We start from the raw sequence: 21,497 nt of genomic DNA, 5'->3' as shown, positions 1-21,497 counted from the left end.
AACGGAGAGCTTGTTTGTATATGCATTCACCTTCACAATTTCTCTCAGAAATGATGATCATATTGGGTAAGTACTCTGTGTATCATTAAATTATTTAATTTTTTTACAACACCGGCAAAGATCGTTTATTCCAGCCTGATTTCAGCGCACGTGCAGAGACGGTTGCCAAGTTTTTACAACAAAACTCGCCAACTACTAGCCCTGAACAATAGCTTCTCGGGGTGTTCTCCGGGGGGAAAATGGCGTTTGGGCGGTAAAATATGTGTTATTTTGGCAAGGTTGCCTGCTAAAATTTACACTCATGGGTCTATATATCACAATAGTCGCTTCAACCTGCGGACATAGAAAACAACCCGCGGGGGAAAAACACGCGGACTTGGCAACACAGTGCAGTTGAGCTCTGTTGACATTTGACAACTAGCGTAATGCGTCGCTTCGTTGCTGATTGGTTGTAGGTCTATCCAATTGATGTCTTTCCTGGTTCGGTTGAAACACGCCCCATAATCACAGCCCAATGGAGCAGTTTCAGACCCCTATTTAAATACAGTTATACGAATAGTTGAACGATCAAGGATGGTGACAAAATAAAATGTGGCGCTTCTCTAATCGGATTAAAAAGGAGAACTACAATGTATGGCGGAATAGCACTTCTGAGAGTACTTCGGCTCGGCGCAGTAAAAAGTCCCGGCCGAAACATCTTCCCGGGACTTTTTACTGCGCCGAGCCGAAGTACTCTTCCGTACATTATAGTTCTCCTTTTTAATCCGCTTAGAAAAGCGCCATGTTTTATTTTGTCACCATACTTGATCGTTCAACTATTCGTGTAACTGTATTTAAATAGGGGAAGTGTTTGGTCGCTTCTAACTTGATCTTTGTTTGGTACCATAGTGAATGAACTGGGCTTAGGGAGCTAAGCTAAATGCTATCAGATCGTCACCGCACGTCAGAGAGATTAAGTGCACGGACTGAGACGAGAGAGGTATGTATCAACTCGTCTTAGTTAAGGGAATAACATAGTTTAATATGAAAAAGCGGTGGAGTATCCCTTTAGTTTAAAGGAATGTCTAAAGAAACTACAAAGAAAAAACAGTGCTAAGTGTGCTAACATGTAATAGTCACACATTATTCATGAGAGGGAAACCAATACAAGAAAGAGGTTTTGGTGCAAAACCAATTCTACCACACTTACATAAAAGAGCTTGATAGCTTGTTTCACGTTTTATTGACATATCTTTAACACTCCAAACATGATTCAGCGACTTTTAAGCACAGACCCTACACAAACATATACAAACATCTGATAAAAAGCATTGTTTTGTAAATCATAAACATCTTAAAGACATTTTCTAAACGTCTATTTAACATCTGACTAGATTAAGTTATAGAGACTGCCAGTTGCCCTGCAAATTTAGTATATATAGTATGCAAAGTATATTTTGTCAAAACTTATCTGATTAGTTTATAACCCCTTTTTGTCTGTTTCCATTTTAATGTAGATTTGAATATGTTGTAGGTCTGTTCTGGGTTGCCTGACTCATCTCCCCTAAACTTCTCATCTTTCCAAGCCCATTTTTTAACCTCAAAATAAGTCAGAGATGTTAACCATCAGAGCAAAAATTGCTCATCCACCAGCAGATGGCACTAAAAGCCTGGGTGGATTGCATCCGATCTCCACTTACTGAGGAAAGTATACTACCAGAGCTGTTTTTCAGTTTGTATACTCAGCATCATTAAAAAAATGCATGAATAGAATACTGGATGACCTTCTACATCTGCAAAAATGTGCAGTATAAATCACAATGCACTGGACACTGTATCCCACAATGCAATGCGCTCATCTTGCACTTTTATTATCAACCGTCATTGTAACATCTGCACCTTGACTCATTTGACTAAACCTTTGACCAAATGTAAAAATGTTTACACAAACTGGAAAAAATGCAAAATAACCATAGAAGAGACCAAGAGAACTAGATGCTTCTCAGAGAGCTAAACACACAACATGGTAAGGCCATGTAGTTACAACTTAGCATACTAGAGTTTAAAACAATTTCCTCCTTTGTCATTTTTATTTATTTACAGAACTCATTGAATGAAAGACATTGGGCCCTATTTTAATGATCTAAGCGCATGGCACAGGTGCACTTAGGGCATCCGGATCCATTTTTACTAGCTTAACAACGGGAAAAACGGTCTGTGCGTATTGTCCAACAGGGCTGTCCCTATATATTCTCTTAATGTCATGAGTGTGTTTTGGGCGTAAAGTGCAATAAAACAATCAGAGTCTCTGATTTCCTTCTCTAGTGAGGAAACGTAACTGCTCGTCCAATGACGCTTGCTCGCTCGTCATTACTGCAAATAGGTAGGCTAATTCTGATACATGTAATAACGACTATCCATTATGACATGTAGGCATTTTTATATTTATTTACACAATAAGAACCTTTTACATTTATTAAAATGTTACATATTTCAAAATATTTCGGTGCTGCTGAACTTCGCTGTGTGTATAATAAGCAAAGTGTGCGCGTGTTGTGGACCCGCCTATAGGTGCATATTACTAACAGGCTCTTTAAATAACAAAACAAATATTGCGCTATAGACTTTAGACCAGGTTTTTGTTGGTCAATGGCGCAGTCGTTTTCAGTTCCTTAAAAAAGCAACGCACCAACAATGTGCCTGAACAGACCGTGTTTCCAGACCCGCATGGCCATGGGTGAACAGATGGGGTCGAGTACGTTATCTATTTAAAGGTCCCATGGCATGACATTTTTATTTTATGAGGTTTTTCAACATTAATATGAGTTCCCCTAGCCTGAATATTGTCCCCAAGAGGCTAGAAATTTTGATCAGTGTAAACCGAGTTCTGGCTGTCTTTCTCTGCCTTTGAGAAAATGAGAGCTCAGACGAGCCGATCTTGAATTCTCCTGTTATGATGTCCTACCAGGAAAGGTTTCCGCCCCTTCCTCTGCTTTGCCCGCCCAGAGAATAACAGTAGAAAACATATTCAGTTTATCAGTGGATGTCAGCACTGCACAGGCTTTACCATACAGATTCAACAGCACCGCCACAAACAGTGAGTAACAGTGTTCATTAATGCCTGATCTGGGATCAGAGAGTTCTGATGTGTAGCTAATCATTCAAGTTTACACAAACTTTCTTTCCAAATCGTTGAATATTGTTAGTCCCGCCGCTGGCCGTCTTGATGCATCAGTGAATCAAGCCAGTGACTAAAACGATCAACTTCATTTCTGTTAGCACGTCATTTCTGTTAGCAGCATGAAACAAATCTGTTATTTAAATGATTAAACTACAGAGAGCGTTCAAAGAACACTCTTTATAATGTTCGGATCGGTCTGTCACACATATATATCTGCAGTGCACACTTGCTCAACAGAAGCTCTTACTGTATTCATGTCGTGTGCTTGCTGTTTGTTGTGGTGAAAGCATTTTGTGAGAGAAATAACGTTGCAAAGTTCACTCGTGTTTATTCAGAGCTCTCAGATACAAACAAAATAAACTTGCACTCTCAAAAACTCGGTACAATAACACAGCAATCTTATACAGCAATCAGCAATCTTTCCGTTTCTCTCTGGCTCTCTCGACTGGCAGTGCTGCAGCTGCCTGCTCACGCCTGACTAAACCACGCCCTCTCCGCATGTAATCTCATTTCAAATGCAAAGATGTCAGCCAATCAAAACAGTGGGTGTTTTCACTGAAGACTCACAGCAGACACGCCCCTTAAAACAGAGCATTCAAGCCAGAGGGCTAATATCAGTATAGAAAAAGTGCCTTTTATTTCTAAATAATGACATTTTTTAATGTAAAAACCATACTAACAATGTAAGTACACCCCAGGAAACATTATAAAATAATAAAACAATCCATGCCATGGGCCCTTTAAACAACATGACGCTGGACATGAAAATGATATCTGCCTGGCACCGCATTGTGCTGGGTGTATGATAAGGGCCCCTTGTTATTACTTTCAGTAAAAAGACTATATGAAACAGGAAGTATGTTCTGTGTCAGTCTTTTCAAAATGAAATAAGATGCATTTAACTATGAGAAAAGCGAATTACAAAAATCATCCAAGCATTGTGTTTCAAGGAAAAGAATTCAGTCCATAGTGAATGAAAACAAAACCATTTGCATCACCATTTTAGGGCACGGAGAGTTTCCTCCAACAGCTAGTTCTTAGTCCTAAATGCATGCATAAATTGCCACACATGCAATTAGGATTGCATCAGCTTTCCTTTTCTTTCTGCAAATCTCAAAAGCTTGGCATGTAGTCCTCATTTCTAACTTTGAATAAAATTGAGCACTTCAATGCATTTTAGTGCCTGTAAACCTGCTATCTATCTATCTATCTATCTATCTATCTATCTATCTATCTATCTATCTATCTATCTATCTATCTATCTATCTATCTATCTATCTATCTATCTATCTATCTATCTATCTATCTATCTATCTATCTATCTATCTATCTATCTATCTATCTATCTATCTATCTGGCTGTCCGTCCGTCCATTTATATCTATCTAAACATCAAATGCTTGAAAACAACTATAAACATTTTCTATATAAATTTGAGTAGTGCTTTAACATGCTAATTCTGTGTGCCACAATACCACCATTTTGGCCCGTTTTACCGTCCGCAAGGCAAAACTTTTCCAACCCCTCCAAAAAGTAACAGCACACCTCTCCCAAGACACCTCATGATTAATGTTCATAGCCCAAATGATTGTGTTTTGTTTACACTTTTCCTCTTTGCTTTCATCTTAAACTGTATCTGTTATTCTAGACAGCTGTTTTGGCAGCATAAGCCTGAAACCACTATTCAGACATTTGCTTGTTTTGTGCGAATCGTTCTCATCAGTTCCCACCAGAGACACCTAAGAAATAATGAGGGCCTTTGTTTGGGACAAGCCTCGCAGGATGTTTTGAAGAATCATTATAGAAAGGTAAATTAGAATTTCAAACTTGCTGACACAGTCCCCCGGTCGATGCCTGGTTTGAAGAGAGCAACAGGAAAATGAATACAGGAGGCTGAAGCATCTCATCCGCATAATTATGGTAGGGCAAGCGGTTTCCTGATGTACATGCGTCTGTCTTCTATTCATTACCGAATCTAAATGGGATAATCTGGTCCGCTTCTATTGCTGCAGAGCCGTCGCATTCACGATTCAAGAGCCTGCACTGCAACACTGAATTGAATTCATTTGCTTCCCCAACTGAGGTGGCAAGTGGATGAAAAGATCTGAGCTTGGAAGAGTACATGAATTGATGTGTTCGTCGGAAGTGGGATGGAAGTGACAGGACGAGGGTGAGTGGGACTAAAGGGTAGTGTGTGTTCGGTAGCAACTATTTAAGAGGAGGGAAGAGTTATGGAAGAGAGATCATAGGAAATGAACGCGAGTGTTTGAGGGAGAGTGAATGAGGAGAGAGAGAAAGAGAGGGAAGGGGGAGGTTTCCTAAGTGCTTGAGCATCAGTGACTGATAGAGGACAACATTGCAAGAGAGGTGCTGAGCATGCATCCGTCTCTAGTGTTATCAGTGCGTGCTCTGATGGGGTAGGAGATACGCTGCACTGTACGGGGCACAGTGGGAAAAGCCTGGCAACTCTGCGGAAGCTTTTTACAGACATATGGAGCAGCAATAAGTCCAAACGGCGTCAATTCTGGACCAAAGCCACAAAAGCCAAGAGAAGACAAGCTACTGAAATCCTGCCCGATTTCTGGTGTGGGTTAGCTGAACTGGATGTCCGGGACTCTCTTTGTCTCAGAGTAATGGTTTTTCCTATCAGAATCTGTCAGGATTGCCTCTGAGAGAAGCAATTTTTGGCTTGTTCTCCCAGGTGTCACACCAGATGCGTTCTTTTTCTGTCGGCTTGATTGGCAATGTGACTTGTTCTTACTGTATATAGTGCATTATTTGGATACATACTTTCTTCACATCAAATACTGATGGCTCCTGAACTGAAGACTTTCTCTTTAATGTAACATATGCTTCAGGGTATACACTTTTGAATACGTGGAATTGCAATGAAGGATGCATATATAGATGAGGAGAAACTGAAAAGAATCACAGATGACTTTTGGTATGTCACAAACCTCCGAAAATAGAAGCTTTGAACGGTGTTTTACTTATTTATTTTCTGGCTGTCCTAAGAACAAAGGTTCTTTCATGCCAGCAATGATGCCATTTGATTTAATTTTAACACCATACGGAAATGATCAAAGCTTTGCTGAGAACAGTTTGTTTCAGTGCTGAAACTCGATGCCCTTTTCCTTTTTTGAAAGTTTTCCTTTTGAATTTACTAAGTGATGCTAAATGTTCTTGGACGTTTTCCAACATCGCCGTTGCTACACACAACTATGCGAAGATGTTCGGACCAGAGAATGGGTCTTTTATTCAAATAGGTTTAAACAACACTGTGGTGGGCTTCCGACATGAAGTCTGGTGTCCTGTCCCCTCCTGGCTGCCGGTGCTGCTGTCATCCCCATGTGAAGGATGTTTCACGGGACAGCGCTAGGACCTTTTGAACCGAGCAAGAGCCCTGACCGGAGAGCAGAGATCCGCAGGCACATTAAGATGGTCATGGAACAGCTGGAGGAAGTTCTCGCTGAGCTCAAGGACGTGGCGAAAGAGCTCCGTGAGGTAAAGCACACACTTTTTGTTGATTTTAACACAGTCTGATGATGAGATATTGTAACCGACACGTTTTAACCCATGGGTGTCCAATCCTAAAACACTTACCTGGAAGTTTCTAGTAATCCTGAAGACCATAATTATCTTGTAGGTGTGTTTCCATTTCATGCATGAATATTTCACCATCATTATTACATATTACGGTCTTTAGCGACCCGGATCTATATCTAACTTCTACCTGTCGCTACAATATAAAACCTGATATTCCTGATATTAAAGTATTAATTATAGAATAATAAAATAAATCATTTTTTTTAACCTTTTGCTTGTATGGTTTCAGTTTGAGCAGATGTTTTATGCCGTCATCACTGTCCTCATCAGAGCTCATTTCCCAGTACCTTTAGCATCTGCCTCATATTCGCCATCTCAAACATATTCTCAAAACTATCATTTTCAACATCTTCAAAATCAAAATTACTGACAGTTTCTTCACCAGATCCACCATCAGTGACAGTGACAGTAATATCTGATTGTGTTCAGTTGCTCGGCAGAAAATCTTAGAGACATTTCAAGTTTTGCTGATGATTCTTCCTATTCTTTTGTTTTTTGTTTGCGGTAAACGGCACTATATCGTTGTGTGTCAGACATTGTCCACTTGTGGTCATCAAATTTTGAATTATTGTTATACAGAAAAAATATTACTTACTCTCTAACACACCTTGGGTCATTAGAGACCCTATACAAAAAATGTTTGTAAAGAAAAAATGAATTGGAAAACAGACATTCTTTATCATTTTATTATTTTTTTCTTGTTATATTGTTCATGAATTGATTGAGAAACACCAAGAAGGCTGATGTCTAACTTTATAAAATGAATGAGGAAGAAGGTAGTAAAGGACATTTTGGATCACTAAAGACCAGAGGTATGCATTTAAGGGTTAAAATCATTGTCTAACGATGGACAAGTCCAGTCCTGTAGGGTCACTGTCCTGCATAATTTAACTCCATCCCTAATCAAAATATATCCAAAGTCTTCAGGATTGCTTGAAAATTACAGGATGGTAAGTCTGATAAGGGATGGAACTAAACACTACAGGAGAGTGGCCCTCCAGAAACGAAGTTGCCCATCCCTGGCATAGACATGTGAAGGTAACTCTATCTCCCCCTTGTGTACTGGAGTTCATCAACATCTCAGTTACATAAGAAAAATGGGACTGCAATCTTGCAATGGACTGGTAAGAATTCACGTTAATGTTTACGTACTTTCGTACCTTAGTTTCTGGCCTAAAAACAACTACTTAATAAATATTTGCTGATACGGACCAATACACAAATACAGTGGGTACGTTTTATAATCATACACAAGGTCACTAATACATCCATGGCCTGGTTATACGTCCACCTAGAGGCGGTTGACTGGACAGCCTGTCACCCAAACAACAACCAACAGATAGATTAACAAGGAGAAAGACATGCAGGATGACACCCCCCACACGCCGTGACACCCCATACAAGCAAGATGTCATCTGTGATGCCTAATTATCACCGGGAGAATCAGACAATGGGCCGACATGCGCTGGTGCGCATCTGATTTCCTCATCTTCTCACCTGTCAACGTCCCATCTCTTTTGCAGTTATCTCTCTTTGTGCTGGGCGTCTGCTTTCAGCATTATGTGAGAGGACATCTCCTTAATTAATCTCTTTCCTCGGGTGGATATCTATCTGCCTCATTACTGTCACTGTGTCTATGAGTGTCCCAGACTGGCATTTGTCTCATCATCTCAGTCACAGCTCCTCTGGATTTGTCTCATTTGTCTCCTTGGCCAAGTTCAGGCGTAACTGGTAGCTCTGCCGCTCTTGCCTGAGATAACACCTCCATCTGCCACTCACACCTTACAGCAGAGCCTTATTGTTACTACTGACATCTTGTTATGGTTATTAGTTTTGCCACACGCTCATCTGTCTTCCAGCTGTCTCTCATTCGATGGATAACAGCCAAACATTTCCCAGGATTCTGAATGCTTTGCTGCCAAGTGTAACCAGTACACTGCTCACTTATACGCCTTTGCTTGATCTATGCACACAGAATTATGTAGATGTCTAAAGTTATTTTCGTGTTTGTGTAATTAAATATTTTTGAAAAATTTAATCATGCTTTCTGCTAACAATAAAAGTCTAGCACTTTCAGCTCCATTATCGCATTTTATCATGTTTAAATCCATTGCATATAATTCCATTGATTTCCCTCCAAAAGCATACACAGATCCTGTCTGGGCATTCTCTAGTTTTTATTGTATCAAATACAGCTATATAAATTAAAACACAATTTAAAAAGAGATAACAATTTCCACTGCACTAACTTTTATTTTATTTGTATTATTTACAGTACAATGGAAATGATGGGAAAGCTAATGTCGACGTTGGTTGATGTTTTTCTAGATCTGGGTTGCTAAGCTAAGCTTCTATTAATTTAAACTAATTAAGGGGACACTGTCTCTTTAATAATATGAATATACAATTAAGAAATAAAAATTGTAAATCAGAACAATTAATTAGCAAAAAAACTATCAGAAAATGTTGCATTCTGAATGTTCTCTGAATGTTCAAAATGTCCCTTTTTTATGTTTTAAAACCCTTTTTTTTTGGTTATGTGAACGTTGAGGGAACATTACATTTGATCATATTCTCTGAACGTTCTGAAACAGATACTAACATTTTAAAAAAAATTGATAAACATCCAACTAAAACTATCCTGAAAAATTATGCATTAATAAGATCGCTATTAAAGGTCAGACAACTTTGAATGAACTTTTATAAACGTTAGTACTGGAAGAACATTTGTTCATAACTTTGAGAGATCCTTGCCAGAACATTTGTCAAAGATCTGAAGATGTTCCCGTTAGCTGGGATATTGTATACCTTGAATGCAATGTAAGTTGCTTTGGATAAAAACATCTGCCAAATGCATAAAAATATATGCCGACAGATATGATAATGTATATGGAGATTATTTTCAGAGCAAATATATGGGGAAGTCAGCAACGCATGATGAAAAATGCATGAGGTTAGAATCTGTTTTTGAATCTTATAGTTTCTATCAGAAGTTTTGGAGTCTCTGGTCAGCCTCCAGCAGTGGTGCAGTTTTAAAATGAGACAAGAAATTTTTTATATACTATATTTTAAATGAAACTATATGTCGGGTACACTTAATTATCCTGGAGCGCAAAGAGCGTTCCCTTCATAATCACTAAAAGCTGTCACTCATTCAGTGAACGCAACATCACAAAGTTCCGTTATATTAATCAGTGAAGCTGACGACAGAGTGAATCTCTCATTTACATAATGTTTACACTAACTCGAGCGGTGAATGGATTCTGACTTAAACACCTGTGACTAGCCATCAGCCGTTCAAGAAATCTTTGGCTACATTACTTACCGAAGTGGAAACATGTTGGAAATTGAATCATTTGACGAGCGCAAATACAGATACGCAATGGATGTTTTGCTTACTCTTATTAGCTAATATGCTCATTCTCAATCATTACGAAGAAAACCGATCCTAGATCAGCAGTTATGAGGAGCTTTTCCTTCTAAAAGCAATTAGTAGCAAAAGCAGTGATTTGAGTGAGAAAATTACATCCTATTATCAAGTCTGTCTCCCTCTCAACGAAGCGGAAACATGCTGGAAATGTAATAATTTAACGAGCGCAAATACAGATACGCAATGGATACGCGTGGTCAAGCCTCCCCCGACTGCCCTTCTGGCACTGGGCCTGGTTTTTTGTGTTTTTTGCGGCATTCATCCTCTCAGTCTTTTTGCCACTCAGTGAGCGTAACGGCAGTCAATTTGGCTGACAGTGACGTCACATGCATACCCTCTTTTAGTCCTCTTCCCATTAACGCTGTCATTATCTTCATTCAAGCTGATGAGAAAGCAAGAGGTGGGATTTATCGCACGAGCCAATCATATCCAATCATAAGCGATCATAGAGACGTTGCCTCCTCTCAATAGCCTGGATGCTAGTCGAAACCCCTGCCCACAATATTTGAGGTCGGGAAGTTCGGTCTGGACTTGATCTGTTGTGTGGAGCAACTATGCTCAAACCAGAGCTGTTCGGACCAATCAAATTGTCAGGGCAGGCTTTATATGATTGACATATGATCAACCGTAATGTATTCATCCACCAAAGAGCGCTTGGGTTTAATTATTTTACAACTAAGATGTATATGCATTCACCTTCACTATCGTGTCGGTAAGTACTCTGTGTATCATTAAATTATTTTTACAGCGCCGGCAGATATAGTTTACACTTATCTTTCTCTTCTTCTTCTTAGCATGTGTGCAGTTGAGTTCTGTTGACAACTATACGTTAGGGATGTGTTGTTCATGAACGATTTGTTCTTTTTTAACTAATCTTTACACTGCAAAAAAATGCTTTTCTTACTTAGTATTTTGTCTTGTTTCTAGTCAAAATATCTAAAAATTTCTTACATTAAGAAACATTTACCAGTACTAGACAAGTAAAAAAAATAATCTTGTTTTGGGAAAAAAATTACTCAAAATTAAGAGTTTTTGCTTAAAATAAGATAGATAATCTGCCAATGGTGTAAGCAAAATAATAATATCTTAATTCAAACAGAAAACAAGATAATTTTTATTTTGCTTACCCCATTGGCAGATTACTTATCTTATTTTAAGCAAAAACTCTTAATTTTGAGTTATTTTTCCCCAAAACAAGACAATTACTTTTGCTTGTCAAGTAAATACTTCTTGTTTTAAGAATTTTAGATATTTTGACTAGAAACAAGAAAAAAAATACTAAGTAAGAAAAGTATTTTTTCCAGTGTACACGGGAACAACAAGTTGTCTCAGAGAGGTGAAATAATCAATTCTGTTTTCGAGACTGCATGGATTGCATAAGGGGATGTCACGGCCCAAATCAGACACGGATGATGGAACTAACGACTCAAACCCGAAGACAATCTTTCCGGGGAACGGGTGTGCTTAAATGTGAAGTGACAAAAGAAAGAAGGACTCGGATTCGGAGGTGAGGTTAACTAAAAGACTGCATAGCCTGAAGACCCAGCTGAGCAATTCAAGTTTGGCCTTGTCAGCATTACCTAAATACATTTTTTATTACAAATGTGATCAACATTTGCATAAGAACTAGATGTTTTGGGCAATTTAACATGCAACATTTTAATTATATTCTGCTGAAATGAACAAAATGACTTGAAAAAATATTTGTTCATTTTGCTGAACGAGATTCAAAGATCCGAGTTCGTAAAACGATCTGAACTTCCCACTACTACTACTATGCTTCGCTCAACATACGTCACTCACTTAGTCACTCTGATTGGTTGTAGGTTTCTCCAATTGAGTGCAGAGGCATTTCCTTTCCCTGGTTAGGTTTAAACACACCCCATAATCACAGCCCAGTGGAGCAGTATCAGACTCATAGGCCCTGTCCCAAATAGCACACTTCATGTGCACTTTCGATCTTGTGGACTGTGTACAATGGTCGCTGCGTGCGCGTGGCCGTTAAGTCCACAAGACCGTATGGTGTCCCATTCGTCATTTAAGCTTAAAGAAGGGTGCTCGTAAGCCCTCGATGCGCATTTCAGCTGAGCCCGCAAGTTCGAGAGCTACTCAGAGGACTTCTACCCGGCAGTCAAAGCGGCATTATGCTGTGAGAGTGCGGACTCAGAGGAAGACCATGAGGGTTTAGGGTGTCATTTGGGACAGGGCCATATTCTGACTAGAATCTGAGTATGACGACATCAGGATATCCTCTCACTTGTCACGGATGCACACCTTCAGCTGTAACTTCTCATATGGGTGTCGCTGTTCGACACATACTTTTTTTAAAATTTAAATTTTACTCTTTTTAACGTTTTTTTGTTTTATTTTCTCATCCAGTTTGAGGAGACTCTGCCTCCCTTGCCTTCAGAAAGGAAATGCCCCTGGCCTCCAGATGAAACAAAAACATTAATCGCTAGAAACTCAGTGGTGGTGATGGGTCTGCTTTCAAATCAGGCTTCCACTCACAAAAAGTTTAAATTGGTCAAATGCTTTTTCTGACTCACACTCTGTTCCAAACACATTCTGTTTAACCGCCTTCTGGGAGGGTTTGGCAATTATCTGACTCCAAGACCTGGGGTTCTGCAGGTAAGATGATTGTGAGACGAAGCGGATTAAAGAAAAAATGGGTTGTAACTTTTAGAATGGCATGGCATATATTGCACCAGCTACTCAATTAGATTTAGATTGGGGATTTGAAAAATCCTCTAAATGGACTTTCTGTCTATTGTTATTACTTTAATTGGTCCTTTATTACAGGTTCTGAAACATAACGTTTATAGCTTCTTTATTTTGTAAAGCATCTGTTATAAATTGTTATAGCTCAGAATAGGAATTAATAGATCTTTTGAATTTTTTTTTATTAACAATTACACTCAAATGAGATGATGATGATGATGCCAGTCATGATCTCGGTTAGAAAACACATTTTTGTGGAGAGGGTCGCCTCATGGGAGCCGTCATTTTGAGATCACATGACCAGTCTGTATTTGACACAGTATTTGCCTTATTAAAGACCTGCAAACTTTATGTGGCCTTCAGATTAGCTCAAGGATAGTGTGTGTAGAGAGCTTCATGGAAAGGGTTTCCAAGGCTGAGTAGCTGCATTCAAGCCTTGCATCACCAAGTGCAATGCAAAGCGTCAGATGCAGTGGTGTAAAGCACGCCGCCACTAGACTCTAGAGCAGTGGAGACGTGTTCTCTGGAGTGACAAATAACACACCTCTGTCTGGCAATCCGATGGACGAGTATGGGTTTTGAAGTTGCCAGGAGAACAGTACTTGCCTGACTGCATTGTGCCAAGTGTAAAGTTTGGTTGAGGGGGGGGGGGGGGGGGGGGGTTATGGTGTGGGGTTGTTTTTCAGGATTTGGGCTTGATCCCAGTGAAAGGAACTCTTAATGCTCTTAATTCTTTAGACAATTTCATGCTCCCAACTTTGTGGGAACAGTTTGGGGATGGGCCCTTCCTGTTCCAACATGACTGCGCACCAGTGCACAAAGCAAGGCTCATAAAGACATGGACACCTCAACCTTATAGAACACCTTTGGGATTAATTAGAGCGGAGACTGCGAGCCAGCCCTTCTTATCCAACATCAATGCCTGACCTTACAAATGCACTTCTAGAAAAATGGCCAAAAATTCCCCAAAACACACTCCTAAACCTTGTTGAAAGCCTTCCTAGAAGAGTTGAAGCTGTTATATCTGCAAAGGTTGGGCCAACTCCATTTTAAACCCTACGGATTAGGAATGGGATGATATTAAAGTTCATGTGCATGTAAAGGCAGGCATCCCAAAACTTTTGTAAATATTGTGTTTTTTAAGAAAAAAACATTTAAATACGTATTTTTTGGGGATCAAAGATATGTTCTAAGCCTAAGGGATACCATTACTGACTACAGGGGGACTTTAAGTTTAGGTATTGTGTACAATTAAGGGATGTAGAATATGGTAATGTAGATTAAGGAATTAATATGTGCTATATAAGTACTAATAAACAGCAAATATGCTTTAGTTTACTTGAATAAACTTCTTTTTAAAAGGGATGTCATACCACCCTCCACAATGTAGCAATTTTTCAGCTGGTCTCTGTCGAGCAGTACTCTGATCTCCAATCAGTTAGTGTGTGGATGGCAGGAATGCATTAAACATGAACTGTCTGACAGCAGCGCACAGGGCACAACCCCACGAGAGATGATCCAGTACCTCCTCCAGACAGGACCTTTCAGTGGAGTCCCAAAAATGTATCTCTCTGATAACCGCACAGCGCTTATCATACTTTGCAGTGTTCGATATATACTCATAAATACAGTACATTATGTTTGTACAGTCCTTGCTTGTCTGCAATGCAAAAAGCTTGGCAGTGTACTTATTGTGTGCGCTTTCGAGCAGCAGGTGCGCTGTGAATTGATATTTGAGCTGTTGAATGCCTGTCATTTGGGCTTTTCCTGTTTACATTTGACTGCTCATTACCGAATCCCAACAGCCAAAAGCCTGTGGCTCGCCGCTGAATAGCCGATCTGCTATATTATAAACACTCAGAACTGCCACATCCTGCAACTGAATGCAATGAGAAAGTTTGGCAGCAGCAAAAAAGCACTGAGCTCATCGAAATCAGAAGCAGCGAATAACAGAACAAGCTGTCATTATTAATAACTGATATTTTAATTCAAACACGGTGCTTTATCATCAAAGTCCAAATCAAACATAACTGCATCATAATACCAAACTAAGCTGCTTACTATTGACAAAAGGGAAGATTGCATGATTTAAATCTTAACAGTATCCCATCATATATAACCATATATGCATGTTACATAATCTGATTAAAATCTACAGACAGACTTTCTGATCAAAGAGGTTTCCATCTGTGGGATTGCATCTCCTGTGCTTTGTTTTGTCTCTGAATTGTGTGCACCAGCCTTGAGACCCTGCTCAGAAAAGGAGCTGGTAAAGCAAGAGAAGGAATATTGATAAGCGTATGGTTGAGTTCTTATGTAAGATGCAGTTACTGGCACGGCAGGAGGACAAATTCCCTTCAGCACAAACAGATATTAAATTTTCCAACACCAGTGAGTGAAATGTGGGACTAGAGATGGAAACTATATATATATATATATATATATATATATATATATATATATATATATATATATATATATATATATATATATATATATATATATATATATATACATACATACATATACATATATATATATACATACATATACATATATATATATATATATATACATATATATACACACACACACACACACACACACCGATCAGGCAAAACATTATGATTGGTGAAGGGAATAACACTGATTATCACCTTAACACGAAACCTGTTAGCGGGAGGGATATATTAGGAAGCAAGTGGACATTTTGTCCTCAAAGTTGATGTGTTAGCAGCAGGAAAAATGGGCAAGAGTAAGGATTTGAGAGGGTTTGACAGTGGTGTAAAGCATGTTGCCACTGGAGTCTAGAGCAGTGGAGACGTGTCCTCTGGAGCAGTGGTTCACAAACCCGTCCTGGGGACCCCTCACCACTGCACATTTTGTATGTTTCCCTCATCAGACACACCCAGTTCAAATCTTGAAGTCTCTAAAGCTGAGGATTTGAATCAGGTGTGTTAGATGAGGGAGACAAGCAAAATGTGCAGTCGTTAGGGGTCCCCAGGACAGGTTTGAGAACCACTGCTCTGGAGTTACAAATCATGCTTCTCTGTCTGGCAATCTGATGGACGAGTCTGGGTTTGGCAGATGCCAGGAGAACATTTGCCTGACTGCATTGTGCCAAGTGTAAAGTTTGGTGGAGGGGGGTTGTTTTTCAGGATTTGGGCTTGACCTTTGGAAAGGAACTCTTAAAGGTCCCATTCTTTGCGTGTTTTCGAAGCTTTGATTATGTTTACAGTGGGCAATATAACATGAGTTCATGTTTCGCGTGTACAAAAACAGTATTTTTCACACAATTTACTTATCTGTACTGCGCTGTTTTCTCTGTCCTAAAAACGGCCTGATAATTTCCTTGTTCTATGAAGTCCCTCCTTCAGAAATACATAACGAGTTCTGATTGGGGCAGCGCTTCCCATGTTGTGATTGGACAGCAGCTTAGTGCACTTTGCCCGGAAAGGTCCCGCCTCTTACCATAACAGGGAGATGCAAGCGCTGAATGCACGCTCTTCTCCACGTGGGAGAGCATCAAGACCACGCCCCCTATTTTGCATGTTCTTGTGGGCGGAGGGTTAGTCAACAAATGGTTCTAGTGACGTCATTACATCCCTGCACTTCCTGCTGTAGTCCGAACCGGCCGTTCGCTGTAGGCTTTGAAAGGGAACTTCTGTTAAATAAAATATCTCGCTTGGCATTGAACTTTGAGCTTTGTACTTTTACAGGCATTATTTATGCTCCAACAGCAACATTTCACACTAACTAAAGTTTGAAAGATGGAATCGCGAAGAACGGGACCTTTAATCCTCTTAATTCTTTGGACAATGTAATGCTCCCAACTATATATAGTATATACACTCACCTAAAGGATTATTAGGAACACCTGTTCAATTTCTCATTAATGCAATTATCTAATCAACCAATCACATGGCAGTTGCTTCAATGCATTTAGGGGTGTGGTCCTGGTCAAGACAATCTCCTGAACTCCAAACTGAATGTCAGAATGGGAAAGAAAGGTGATTTAAGCCATTTTGATTGTTGTTGGTGCCAGATGGGTTGGTCTGAGTATTTCACAATCTGCTCAGATACTGGGATTTTCACGCTCAACCATTTCTAGGGATTACAAAGAATGGTGTGAAAAGGGAAAAACATCCAGTATGCGGCAGTCCTGTGGGTAAAATGCCTTGTTGATGCTAGAGGTCAGAGGAGAATGGGCCGACTGATTCAAGCTGATAGAGGAGTGAAAGTTGCCTTATGTGTCAAAAAGACTAAAGCCCTCTGATACAGGAAAGAAAAGGAGTAAGGGGATGAACACAGAGGTAAAGTGGTGAAATGAATGAACAGTTTATCTAATTGCATTATCTAAATAAATATGAATGTTTGCTAATTAATTCCAGTTATTTTTTACCTTAAACTTTATGTAAGCAGCTGTTCTGGGTGATCAGAATCTGTAAAAAATCATGTCTATTTATAAACATATAGCCTATAATTTGTTTTAAAAGCCTACTGTTTTTACTCAGTTGTGCAAATTTAAGGGGATATTTGGCGTTTTTAAAACATATTTTCTGAAATTAGTAATTATATTTATGTAGGCTAGGTTTATCTAAAATAGCTAAAAAATAAAATAAAATTCACACCAAATGTCAGAATTTCTTAAAAAGTTTAATTTATGGTGAAACCATGAGCATGCATAGTTGTGGAGGATATATACATACATTTGTGTGTGTGTGTGTGTCCCTGTTTATATTAGCCTACATTGTGGGGGAAAAATGTCCCCATAAGGATAGTAAAACCTAAGATTACCTACATTGTGGGAACCAGACAGTGGTCCTCACTTTTCAAAAGGTTTATAAATCATACAGAAGGAGTTTTTTTTTCTTTTTTTCTGAGAGAGTAAAAATGCAGAATGTTTCCTGTGATGTGTGTGTGTGTGTGTGTGTGTGTGTGTGTGTGTGTGTGTGTGTGTGTGTGTGTGTGTGTGTGTGTATTTTTTTTTTAATTATTAAAACACAACTAACATATAAAAACCTTGATACAAGGGGCACCAAGTAAAATCTTGCCTAGGGCAGCAAATTGGTCAGGGCCGGCCCTGGCAGAAGACCCCACCAGGGACCACTTATCTCCACTACAAATAGGGAAAAGAAGCTACAGTTTGCACAAGCTCACCAAAATAGGACAGTTGAAGACTGGAAAAATGTTGCCTGGTCTGATGAGTCTCGATTTCTGTTGAGAAATTCAGATGGTAGAGTCAGAATTTGGCGTGAACAGAATGAGAACATGGATCATCATGCCTTGTTACCACTGTGCAGACTGGTGGTGGTGGTGTAATGGTGTGGGGGATGTTTTCTTGGCACACTTTAGGCCCCTTAGTGCCAATTGGGCATTGTTTAAATACCACGGCCTAACTGAGCATTGTTTCTGACCATGTCCATCCCTTTATGACCACCATGTACCCATCCTCTGATGGCTACTTCCAGCAGGATAATGCGCCATGTCACAAAGCTCGAATCATTTCAAATTGGTTTCTTAAACATGACAATGAGTTTACTGTACTAAAATGGCCCCCACAGTCACCAGATCTCAACCCAATAGAGCATCTTTGGGATGTGGTGGAACATAGACATAGACTTACGCTGCCTATTGGAGCGGACGTATCAGCGTGGCGCCATCTTGGATGTGTCCCCAATGCGCCGCCCCCCGCATTTATTTCTACTGAGGAAGATGTATTCTCAACTACAATGATCATAACTCCCTGAGTTTTTACCGGATTTTCACACGGTTTGGTTTGTTACAAACTGCAGAGACTTAGTTATGAGACAGGATGCTGTCACACATTGAAAAATTCTGCTTTCATGTAGAAAGACTTTGTATTACGAGCTTTAACTATGACATATGGTAGACTATGACATATTGATAAATGTATAAATAAATGAATTTTATATTTTAATAAAGAAACCAGTTTGATTGTTCATTTGGATTTATTTCTCTCACACACTCACACAGGCATATTGATAAATGTATAAATTTTATATTTTAATAAAGAAACAAGTTTGATTTTTCACTTAGATTTATTTCTCTCTCACACTCACTCTCAAACACACACACACACACCTTCTGTAACACATACAAGCTTCCATATATACCAGCTCAGAATTATTATTTTTGTAAAGGCTTAAAGTAAACGTTATAACTCCAGGTCATTCCAGCATCTTACATTACCCTGTCAGGCTTGCAATGGGGATTGGGGAGCTACAATCCTTTAAAAAGAACTGTTTTGCACATCTTCTTGCGCATGCTTGCACTCTGCAACTCCAGGGTAGTTAATTTTGCGATGTGTTGCAGACTTACTTTGTGAAATAGGCCTACAGACACCACAAATGACACAAGCATGAAATGATAATGATGTATAAATTGTAAAATAACCTAAATTATTGTTCAATCTTACTAGTGGAATATAATCCCATGCGATCTGGTAGAAATATTGCGTTATTGCAACCATAAGCTGCATAAAATACAGGCATAATTGCTCGCTCTCCATTGACTCTGAATGCTAGCGTTGAGTGGAGAGACCCAACCAATATGGCGGCGACGCTGGATCACGCTCCAGCACATCATGGGGCGTCTACGTATATGATGTCTATGTGGTGGAACGGGAGCTTCATGCCCTGGATGTGCATCCCACAAATCTCCATCAACTGCAAGATGCTATCCTATCAATATGGGCCAACATTTCTAAAGAATGCTTTCAGCACCTTGTTGAATCAATGCCACGTAGAATTAAGGCAGTTCTGAAGGCGAAAGGGGGTAAAACGCAATATTAGTATGATGTTCCTAATAATCCTTTAGGTGAGTGTATATATTCTCTCTCTCTCTCTCTCTCTCTCTCTCTCTCTCTCTCTCTCTCTCTCTCTCTCTCTCTCTCTCTCTCTCTCTCTCTCTCTCTCTATATATATATATATATATATATATATATATATATATATATAAATGACAGATTAAGTGAAAAACAGGAGCAGGAAAAATGGCCGTAATGGTTTACGAGAGTTTGACAAGGGCCAAATTGTGATGGTTAGATGACGTCAGATCATCTCCAAAACTGCAGCTCTTGTTGGGTGTTCCCGGTCTGCAGTGGTCAGTATCTGTCAAAAGTGCTACAAGGAAGGAACAGGGATGAACAAAAATAAAAACAATCAGTAGCTAATTACAATACGTAATCCCGAGTGAAGCATTTCTAGATCAGATTTGAAACATTAATAAGTAAATGATGACTGTAAATGATGATTCATTTTTGAGTGAACTATCCCTTTAAGAGTGAACAAAAGCTTCAGATATAGCTATGAGAGTTACTTCCTGACATTTTTTCAATTTTCTCTTTTTCCATTCAGGTTGTGGCCCAAATTGACAAGTTAACATCAGATATTGACCTTGACTCAGAAGATGACCTGACACTAGTGTGCTGCAGCGAGGACCGTGGTGACCTCTTGCACAATGAGACATTATCCGAAAACCACTTACTGCACAAACCTCTCCACAACCCAGCCATAGCCAAGAAGCAAGAGTTAGACCTCTACCGCAGGAGCTGTGGAGACTTACCTGCCCTTAATGGACCATTAAAGGCCCCAAACAGCCCTAAAGCCTCCTGGCTCTTTGGATCTGGAGGAAGAATTCATTCTTACGACAAGACACTATATCATGCATTGTGCTGTGATGATGATTATAATGAAGCTAGAGGTGGAATGAGACCATCAATGCTGTCATCCACAGATTCTGTGTTTTCATCTTCACCTCCAAGGTTTTTGACGCCTAGATTTAAGCGTAAAACTTACTCCAGCCCAGACTCGAAGATAAGAGCCCTCCGTAGCTGCAGTACGCAAACTGTTTCTGATAAAAGCACACAAACCCACTTCCCAAACATTCTAGCCAAGCAAAGAGCTGCAAGTGACTACAATAACTAAAACTTCTGCAAGCATCCCAAAAACTTAAAGGACCCCCCCCCCCCCCCCACCCACACACACAGACACACACACACTCCCCCAAGTCTTTTTTTTCATGTTCATCCTGTTCCGATACTATATGACTTTCTTTGTTCTGTGGAACACAAAGTGAAAAAGCTGGATGTGAAAGACGTGGCACTGCATAGTGACAAAAATAAAATCACCATTAAAGAGTGTCCATATGACTTGTTCAAAATCTTGAATATACTCTACCCGTCAAAAGTTTGAAATAATTACGATTTTTAAAATGTTTTTGAAAGAAGGATTTTATGGCACGGCTAAATTTATTTGATGAAAAATACAGTAAAACAGTAATAATGTGAAATTGTCATGATTGCCTGTGTCTGTTTCAGAGACTCTTGTTTTGATATTCTGTTGTCTTGCTGTGCTTCGTTCTCCTCCTGTGGTTTAGTTCCTGATCCTACAGTAAACGTCATAGAGTCAGAGTCAGAATCTCTACACCTCAAGGCCCCCTGAGGAATTATTCGGGGCGTTGGGTGGAGCTTAGTTTGCCATGATGAAATCAAGTATAAAGATGCCAAATCCGGTTGTCTCAGTGCATCAGAGTCAGGTAGTTTAAAGCCCCTTTCACACTG

The 21,497-nt window shown here is 39.5% G+C and overlaps 1 protein-coding gene across 1 annotated transcript; it reads left to right on the top strand.

Moving 5' to 3' along the window:
* The first annotated feature begins 5,237 nt into the window (after nucleotides 1-5,237).
* LOC137065349 (inhibitory synaptic factor 1) lies at nucleotides 5,238-20,908 on the top strand. Its single transcript, XM_067436961.1, has 2 exons — nucleotides 5,238-6,663; nucleotides 20,293-20,908. The coding sequence occupies exons 1-2, from the start codon at nucleotides 6,517-6,519 to the stop codon at nucleotides 20,860-20,862; spliced, it is 717 nt and encodes a 238-aa protein (XP_067293062.1). The 5' UTR covers nucleotides 5,238-6,516; the 3' UTR covers nucleotides 20,863-20,908.
* The last annotated feature ends 589 nt before the right edge of the window (nucleotides 20,909-21,497 follow it).

Source organism: Pseudorasbora parva, chromosome 25, assembly GCF_024679245.1.
Source record: "Pseudorasbora parva isolate DD20220531a chromosome 25, ASM2467924v1, whole genome shotgun sequence".
Classification (NCBI taxonomy): domain Eukaryota; kingdom Metazoa; phylum Chordata; class Actinopteri; order Cypriniformes; family Gobionidae; genus Pseudorasbora; species Pseudorasbora parva.
The sequence above is the reverse complement of the archived record's forward strand: the minus strand, read 5'-3'. Positions and strand labels throughout refer to the sequence as shown.

What these genes read in the sequence shown, in the direction of transcription:
- LOC137065349 (XM_067436961.1), top strand. Translation starts at nt 6,517, where the DNA reads ATGTTTCACGGGACAGCGCTAGGACCTTTTGAACCGAGCAAGAGCCCT. An exon ending in TGGCGAAAGAGCTCCGTGAG is followed by an intron (nt 6,664 to 20,292) that starts GTAAAGCACACA and finishes TTTTCCATTCAG; the next exon opens with GTTGTGGCCCAAATTGACAA.